Source organism: Tiliqua scincoides, chromosome 1 (genome assembly GCF_035046505.1).
Source record: "Tiliqua scincoides isolate rTilSci1 chromosome 1, rTilSci1.hap2, whole genome shotgun sequence".
In the NCBI taxonomy this organism is placed as follows: Eukaryota; Metazoa; Chordata; class Lepidosauria; order Squamata; family Scincidae; genus Tiliqua; species Tiliqua scincoides.
This window is the reverse complement of record NC_089821.1, coordinates 67,378,293-67,387,830: the sequence shown is the minus strand read 5'-3', so window position 1 is coordinate 67,387,830 and position 9,538 is coordinate 67,378,293. Positions and strand designations below refer to the sequence as shown.

General features: G+C 46.4%; 1 protein-coding gene across 1 annotated transcript; it reads left to right on the top strand.

The window, feature by feature from the left end:
* Positions 1 to 4,618: 4,618 nt before the first annotated feature.
* Positions 4,619 to 8,883, top strand: LRRC55 (leucine rich repeat containing 55). The gene is made up of 2 exons (XM_066611312.1): positions 4,619 to 5,288; positions 8,648 to 8,883. The coding sequence occupies exons 1-2, from the start codon at positions 4,619 to 4,621 to the stop codon at positions 8,881 to 8,883; spliced, it is 906 nt and encodes a 301-aa protein (XP_066467409.1).
* The last annotated feature ends 655 nt before the right edge of the window (positions 8,884 to 9,538 follow it).

The following is a 9,538-nucleotide window of genomic DNA, read 5'->3' as shown; positions in this document are numbered from 1 at the left end:
GTGTACATCCCTTTTTCTGGAAGTCAATTATAAGTTCTTTAGTTTTTTTGATGTTAAGTGAGAGATTATTTTCTTTGCACCACAATAACAACTCCTGTACCTCCTTCCTATAAGCCAGGGGTGCCCAAACCCCGGCCCTGGGGCCACTTGCGGCCCTCGAGGACTCCCAATGCGGCCCTCAAGCAGCCCCCAGTCTCCAATGAGCCTCTGGCCCTCCAGACACTTGCTGGAGCCCACACTGGCCTGACGCAACTGCTCTCAGCGTGAGGGTGACTGTTTGACCTCTCATGTGAGCTGTGGGATGAGGGCTCCCTCCACTCTTTGCTGTTTCACATCTATGATGTAGTAGTGGCAGCAAAGGAAAGGCCGGCCTTGATTTGTGCAAGGCCTTTTATAGGCCTTGAGCTATTGCAAGACCTTCATTCATTCATATAAGTTGATCTTTAACATATTCATTTATGTAAATTTATGTAAATTTATTCAAATTTTAAATGTAAATTAATTCTTTTTTTCCCTGCCCCCTGGCACAGTGTCAGAGAGATAATGTGGCCCTCCTGCCAAAAACTTTGGACACCCCTGCTATAAGCAGACTCATCATTCCCACTAACAAGCCCCACCACTGTAGTATCGTCTGCAAATTTTATAATTTCATTGGTGTTATGTGATGGGGTACAATCATGTGTATACAGGGAATAGAGGAAGGGGTTCAGCACAGAGCCTTGGGGAGCTCCTGTATTTAATATCAGAGTGGAAGAATGATAAGAGCCCATCCTAATTGACTGTGGCCTATTTGTCAAAAAGTCCTTTATCCACAGACAAATGTCTTGCTGTATGCCCAAACTAGTCATTTTATAAAACAGCCTGCTAGGTAGAATGGTGCTAGGTAGAATGCTAGGTAGAAACAAGAAGAGAAGTGTATTTCAGGTCAGATACTGTACATGTATCCATGGAGCTATGTGTAAAGACATCGTGTGGCCACTGTAAGAACAGCATATGGGACTTGCTGGACCATTGGCTGGATTCAGCAGGGCTCTTCTTATGTAGCACAAATACCCTGGTTATAATTTTTTAAGGGTATAGTTCTCACTCACTGCAGGCCAGACGAGTGGAAAAAGCTATCAGGGATATCTGGGAACATCTAGCAGGCTTAGCTCAAGTCTTTTTACCTAGTGAGATTTTGAAATTAGCACAAGCAGAAAGTTGTGCAACTGAAGGAGGAAGTCTGGAGCCATTTACCTACTACTGTGCCCGTTGAAGGTTATCTGTCAAATGGTACATCTGCATTTCTGAAGTCCATTTCATGCGGGAGATTCCTTTACAGCCTAGTGGGATTGTGACATGAGATCCAATTAATATCTACTCCAGGGAGAGCTCCATACGTAAACCACAAAAGCCAACCTCTCTCCTGGGTGTTTGCACCATCTGTCTCTCCACCAGATGCCAGCAAGACAGGAATGAGAAAATAGACATGAAACAATCCCTAATAGGTGCCAATCCCCCCACAGGGAAAGAAGAAAAATAACCCCCAAGTGGGAGATGATAAATAACTAATCAAAAGCTCCCTGTGGCAGGCCACCAAGAGACTGGAGAGGAGAAAAGGGCACCAAGATGGCTGTTGGGCAGTGCGTCTGCTCTCTCAGGCTCCTGGCAAGGGGAGGAGCTGCTCTCTAGCCAAGGCTGTACCCTGTTAAGGCTGTCATTTGTAGTAAGATGCAAGGGATTTCCTCCTGGCCATAGATTTGTACCTCCTACTGAGAATCGCCAGCAGCAAAAAGAAGCTGCCTCTCTGACATATCTTATTTGTTTCGAATCTATTTTTTTCCATTTGTGTGTGTGTGTCCCTGTTTGCCTCATCCTTTCTGCCCATGCCTGTCTCTCAGATCTCCAGACGCCCCCCTGTCTGCCTGCTTCCCCCCTCCCCCAGGATGTGTGTCCTCACTATCTCTGGGATCCCGTGGGTGGGCTTTTTTTATGCCATCATTTGCTTCATCCTTTTTTTCCCTCCACTCAGTGGGGTCTGCAGCCAGCTCTCCTGTTGCTCAGAGATGAGGAGGCAGTTGCTAAGAGACAGTGAAACGTCAGTACCTGGCCCTCAAGGAAAAAGGGAGAGGAGGGAAGAGGAGGAGGAAGAGAAGGGGCCAGGAGGTGGGGAAAGACCTGGCTGAAATGACACACACACACACACACACACACACACAAAACAGCAGCTGCAATTTGGCAAGGGTCTGAAATTCCCTCAGTTTCTCTGCCTTCTGTAGGTGCAGATGAAGAGAAGGCGAGAGGCACCGTGGAAGCGGAAGGAACAGTCACTGTCATGAAGAAGAGGAACTCCTAATGGATTAAGTCAGCACCAGAGCTGAGCTACAAAAATCCACTGCTCAGAGTAAGTATCTCCTTTGAACAGGAAAAAAAAGACATAATATAACGGGGAGAAATGAAGAGGGGATGCCTGCTTGCTGTGTGTCTCTGAGAAAAGTACAATTTTGGTGTGCTGTGTCTTGCATGCAGGGTGTGTCTAGTGGATGAGGATGGACAATGCATTTGAAGGATGGGTGTGCTCTGGTGTCAGAAGAGAGGGCAGCTGGTGCAAGGACATGGAGAGGGTGAGTGGTAAGGGCATGTAGGATGTGACCTCTCCAGGGCATCTGGAGCAGAGCTTTTGCTTGCTGGTTGTTCAGGGATAACAGGAGACAAAGCAAAAGAGAGAGAAGAAGCGTGCGACCCTGTGAGAGGCAAGGGTTATGCAGGAAGGAGAAAGCAACGGAAGGAGAAGGACATCTGCAGAAAAAGGCAGGCGTGGAAATGGGTTTAAGGTCCAAAATGTGCATCCTTAGAGCTCAGCAGTAATGGCGAGGGCTATAGGAGCAATTCCAAAACACAGGGCTAACTCTCCAGCAGAATAAAACCTAAGTTTCGTGTTTGGGTGAAGGCCCCAAACTGCTTTACAACTACAGGTGCTGGAAGAAGACCAGAGGTGCTTGAGCAGGCTGTTACGGCTGGGCGGTGCCCTTCCGTTGGGCCTGGAATAGTCAGAGCTAATGTAGGTCATTCTGGCTGAGGCATGTTGGCAAAGCTGCATTGGACACCATGGCTAGAAAAGTAGGAGTTAGATGCAGAAGTGAAATCTGCGAGGCCTTTCCTTTCGCTAGCTGAATGCTGAAGTTGGTACTTAATTTGCCCCTTAGATCATTATCATAAATTCAGACCTTGGTCCAATGGACATTGCCCAAGGTCACTTTTTCATTTCTTCTCTGCATGTAGGTTCATGACTGCGAAGGAAGCAGTACATGAGCACAACTGTGCAGAGAACCCAGAATGATGATATAGTTAAGGGGTTCGGTTCCAGATCAGAAATGAGGGACTTCCGGTGTGGTTTACAAAGAATGCAAAGGAAGCTGAAGATGAACTAGACTATAGAATGATGTCAGGTTGAATGCACAAAGAATAGGACAATGGGGGGGAAACTCATTCCAGCAGGGTTTGGGCAAACATGAAAGAGAGCTGATCAATGATATATTTGCTGAGTTTTTGATTCCTGTTACATTTTTTGGGCAGGTTACCCAGTAGGAAACCTGTTGCTGCCTGCTAGGAAAGAAGATCAGGTTTAAAGGAAACCTCTTTAACATCACACCTCTTGTCTATGAATTCCAAGCCCTTTGGTTGCACTGGTATCCTGTAGACATTATCATTCTTTCCCATATATGGCTTCCAAGTCAGCAGTTCAAAGGAACACCACAGTTCCATGGATCCAATTCTGCAGGACTCAGTGACCCTTTGACAGTTCCAAAGTACAGAACATTCTCTTCAACTGAGTGATGACTGCTAATCTTTCTCCCAGACAACAGATACCATGGACTCCTACATTCCTCGGGAGCCTTAGTTCCTCCTGACCTTCCTAACAGGGCCTCAGCTACTCCAGCTCAGCAGTACATTGTCAAGACGCAACTTGCTGGGAAAGAGGGGGGGTCACAGAACCCTGCAAACTTATGTTTCAGATTCAACACTCCTTTCTAAAGGCACCTCACTAATTCCACAAGAAGATCCTTTCGGTTCTCCAGAACTCTAGGTGGATTTATTGGCCAGCAAAATGTATCGGCCTGATTATATTTTGCTAGTGTGACAAGAACCTCTGTGAGAGGCATGAGCAGGCCAATGCCTCTAACAGACAACACAAGCTTTAAAAGAAAAAACAGGAACACTTTGTCTCTTAACTCAAAGGCAGGAGATCTAAGTATTAACAAACCCTGGACAAAAGCCTCCATCTTTATTTATGTATTTTTCTTTTGACAATTCCTTTTTCAGTATCTCAGTGGGCCAAGACAGTTACATGCATGCAGATGCAGGTAGATCTTTCTCTTCTACTTCACCCTCCTCCAGGGGAAAAGTTATACAGGCAGCTAAACAGATGACTAAAGACCTGCAGCTTCTGACCCTTTCAGAGTTCTGTTATGGTCCAGCCTTCTTCTACAGGTGCCTCAAGATCAGGACAAACTGGAGTTCTAGGTCCTTCCTTCCTCCTAGCCAGAATGTAGCAGGCTTTCTGCATTCGTGATTCCCATTTGCCAAGCTCTCCGGAAGTCTTGTCCTCCCTGTGCCATGTAGCTTCAGGCTGGCTAAAATGAGTGTAGACTGTGTCCCACTGGGAGGAGAGCAGTTTGCACCCCATTGCTACCCTGCCATGATACTGAGCCCCTTCCTTGTAGCAGTGCTGGTGGTTTTTGCCGGTGCCGTCACAGGCTGCCCTGTCCTGTGCACGTGTCGCAGCCAAGTAGTGGATTGCAGTGGGCTTCGGCTCTTTTCAGTGCCACCAGATCTTCCCCTGGACACGAGAAACCTAAGCTTAGCACACAACCGCATCACAGCCATCCCTCCTGGATACCTGACCTGCTATTCTGAGCTGAGGGTGTTAGACTTAAGGAACAACTCCCTCATTGAGTTACCTGCTGGACTCTTTTTGACATCCAAGCGCCTGTCCCACTTGGACTTGAGCTACAACAACTTGACTCAAGTAGTTGCGGATATGTTCCATGAAGCCTACAGTCTGGTGCAGATTGACTTGAGCCACAACCCCTGGCTGAGAAAGGTGCACCCTCAAGCTTTCCGAGGCTTGGCCCAGCTACGTGACCTGGATCTCAGCTATGGGGGCCTGACTTTCCTCAGCCTTGAAGCCCTGGAGGGTCTCACAGGTCTGGTGACTCTTCAGATTGGAGGTAATCCCTGGGTGTGTGGCTGCACCATGGAGCCACTGCTGAAATGGTTGAGAAACAGGATCCAGAGATGCATGTCAGGTAGGTGAAACCGAGCAATGCTCACAGGGGGTGACTTTCTGTAGTCTCAACAAGCACACAGTCAAAGAAAATCATCAGATTTCAGTACATACTTCATCTCTAGTTGCAACTATCTAATTTTAAAAAATGAGATTGAGAATATGTTACACTTGGTTAAAGCCACGTGTCATTCACTTTCTTCCTTTTTGATTGGTCTTTCTAAACTGCCATAAGAAGTGCTTTTCTCGAAGTGCAGGTCAGGATAAGGACAATCTCCAGGGTGTTGACAAGATCATCTAGAACCCAGGAGTGGAATAACTGAATGGATGTGAAAGAGCATGCGGGAGAGAAGGAACATCTGCTGAACAGGGTTGAAGCAAGTGGCAGAACAGAATGAGGGTGGTTTCAAAGAAACAGGAGTGGTGTTGTAAAACCATGTGGCAACTCTAGCCACATGGAGAGCCAGTCATCCTTAACCTCTGGTCACGCTGATACTTCACATCTGCAGATCTCCAAGAACATAGTAATGGTCACTTCAGCATGGGGCTGGAGGTTACAGACAATTGTCCCTTTCGGCAGTTAAAGCTGCCACCTGATAGTGAGTTTTTAAGGGATAACTAGCCATTTGAAAAACCCCTGGGGGGAAATGGTGGTGGTCATGCTCATTTCATCACATTTTAAGCAGCTACTGTGAACCATCAGGTGCCACACAGAGAATTTTTAGCTACATCATCACACTGCAAATGATCCTGTGACACCACTCAAGAGCTTCTTATCCCATTCGCTGTCAGAGCTGGGTGAAAATGCGGTGTGCCTGTACAAGCTGGACTGGTGAGGTGCTGTCATGCTACTCAGCTCTGTGTCCTTGTAGTGACAGATCCCCAGCCTGTGTAGGGAATCATAAATCAGCATCCCCCTCTTACTCTCTATTGATTTTTTTTGACATTTGTTCTTTCCTGACCTTCTTGCTTATCTCACAAGCAGCAAACTAAAGGCCTGGGGACAGGAAATCCTGCTTGTGTGGAGCCAGCAGAAGGCAGTCCTGCTATAACAATCACCCTCATCTCCTTAGAGCATCCTTAGAGTACTGATTCTGTGTATATTTTCCAAACATCTCTTTGATTGATGCATTGCAGACAATGAAGGGGAAGGATACCATCCATCTCCAGTTTTGGCTGCATTTTCTCAGCTGAAATGTAAGACTTTTAGATTTGATTTGGTGATTTGGTGCCCTTCTCCAAACACTTGCACCACAGAGTTGTGTCTAGTCACTGATACCTTCTAATTAAAATGCACCATGACCATACAACCAGATTATCTGTCTTGTAGATCTGCCTCCATTTTGCTGGGATACCAAGATAAAACTTACCAGTGAGTTCCCATTAGTATTGTTTCTATGTAATACTAACAATTTTTACCATGTGGTGGGCTCTGTACAGATCACAGGGTATACTTGGAAGCAGTACATTAACACATTGAAGCCATTGCCTGATACAGCTTTTCCTGGACTGCAGGTACTTTGAACTACAGATGAGGGTTGTAGGTGTGAATGCAAAAGTTACTATATCAGTGAGAATATTCACTTTTAATCCTTCTCTGCATGTATGAATTGGCTCCTTCCTATAGTCCAGGGGTGCTCAAACCCCGGCCCAGGGGCCACTTGCGGCCCTCAGGGACTCCCAATGCAGCCCGCGGGAAGCCCCAGTCTCCAATGAGACTCTGGCCCTCTGGAGACTTGCTGGAGCCCATGCTTGCCCGACACAAGTGCTCTTAGCACGAGGGTGACTGTTCAACCTTTCACATGAGCTGTGGGATGAAGGGCTCCCTCCACTACTTGCTGTTTCACATTTGTGATGCAGCAGTGGCAGCAAAGGAAAGACGGACCTTGCTTTGTGCAAGGCCTTTTGTAGACCTTGAGCTATTGCAAGACCTTCATTCAGTCATAGAAGTTCCATCTCTAATATATTAATGTATGTAAATTTATTCAAATTTGAAATGTAAATTAATTCTTTCCCCCCCCCCCCGGCTCCCAACACAGTGTCAGAGAGATGATGTGGCCCTCCTGCCAAAAAGTTTGGACACCCCTGCTATAGTCTATATTGCAATTAAGAAAGGCAATTGGGCAGCAGTCAGAGATGGATGATCAGTAATGGAGATGGAACAGAAAAGAAAAATGACAATGAAAGAGTCGTTAAAGTGAGCCTGGGGTCATTCAGGAAGAGCCTTCCTTAAAAAAAAAAAAAAAAGATTCTAGTGGTGCCTTTCCCACAAAAGATCTCTGGTATTGAAGAAGTGGGTCTGGAGGAACCACTGAATGAGCAGACTGGTCCAGTAGATAGAAAGTTAGAAAGGGATCTGCAATGTCTATGTCTGTTGAAGTAATAGCAGACAAACCACTGTATCTTGGCCTCAGTTCTCCAACTGTGGAATGCACTTTTGAAGGCAAATGTAAAGACCGGAAAGACGTTTTGCTGGTTGACAGTGATAATAACCCTAGTCAAGGAGGAGTGGAAGTGATTTCAGTGTAGAGTACAGTGTGGCTGTTGCAGACATAATGAGCAACCTAAGAGAAATTATAGAAATGAGCCTACTAGAAGACAAAAGTGTCTGCTTGCCTGTATTAAATATGCTCATTTCCAGACATTAAGGACCCACATCTGATTATTGCTTGCATGTCCCATAGCCCAGGGGTGTTCAAACTTTTTGGCAGGAGGGCCACATCATCTATCTGACACTGTGTCAGGAGCCAGGAAAATAAAAGAATTGATTTACATTTCAAATTTGAATAAATTTACATAAATTAATACATTAGAGATGGAACTTATATGAATGAATGAAGGTCTTGCAATAGCCTGTGTCCTATAAAAGGCCTTGCGCAAAGCAAGACTGGCCTTTCCTTTGCTGCCACTGCTGCATCACAGACATGAAACAGCAAGCAGTGGAGGGAGCCCTTGTCCCACAGCTCGCATGAGAGGTCGAACAGTTGGCCGTCACGCTGAGAGCAGTTGCGTTGGGCCAGCACAGGCTCCAGCAAGTCTCTGGAGGGCAAGAGCTCATTGGAGACTGGGGGCTCTCAGAGGGCCTTATTGGGAGTCCTCGAGGGCTGCAAGTGGCCCCAGGGCCAGGGTTTGGGCACCCCTGCCATAGCCTATAACTAAAACAATTGGTGGTCACCATGTGTCATGAAAATGTTATAAAATGAATGGAAATAGTTTTTTGTTTTGTTTTGCCTTTGCTTCATTTGTAGTATCCACTCCACTCCAGCATTCCTGATGAAGTCTGAGAGGACTGGGGAGGGACAGGAATTCTCCCTTCTTTCAAAAGTTTGCTGTGTGTAATCTGTACACTTACATTGTGATCCCAACTGGTTCTTGTTGCAGATACTCAGTTGGCCGAGTGTCGGGAGCCACCGGAAGTGGAGGGAGCCCCTTTGTTCTCCTTGACAGAGGAGAGCTTCAAGGCCTGCCACCTGACCTTAACACTGGATGATTACCTTTTCATTGCCTTTGTGGGCTTTGTGGTCTCCATTGCTTCGGTTGCCACCAACTTTTTGCTGGGCATCACTGCCAACTGTTGCCACCGCTGGAGCAAGGCGAGTGAGGATGAGGAGATGTAGTCACATGGCCTGATCCTGCCTGCTCCTGCATTGCCCACTGTCAGCGGGGGAGCCAAGGGCTATCAAGTTCAGGGTATGGAAAGTCACTTGTCTTTTCCCTGCACCGCTATTTTCTTGAGCCTCCCACCTACCAACCCCTGTACAGCAGCACCAGACTGCCACTCACAAGTCTTTCTACCATGGGCAGGGGACAGGGCCAGCAAGGGTAGGGAGATTGAAGCGTGCCTTGTACAATCCTCTTTGCACTGGAAACAGCCAGCAGTGAGCCATGTCTGGAATAATGATGATGTGAACGTACTGGATAGTTCAGACCATTCTTCATTCATTGACTTCCTCTTTGCTCGTTGCCTACACATATGTGCGTGCACACATACATTCACACATGCACGCACACACAGGCCTTTTCCCATGCACTTGTAGCATGTTTATTAGACAATACTTTGAATTCATAGCTGTAACACACATACATACACCACCCATACTTGCAAGTTCCTATCACACCATGGAAAAAAATCAAAATTTTCCTCCTGGGGGAATGGAAACCTTCCTCATCATCCCATCCCATTATTGCATATATGGGGAAACAATTGGGATAGTTGACGTTTGGGAGGGTGGAAAGGCTAAATTTTGAACTACTCCAGAAAGTTCTAGAAAC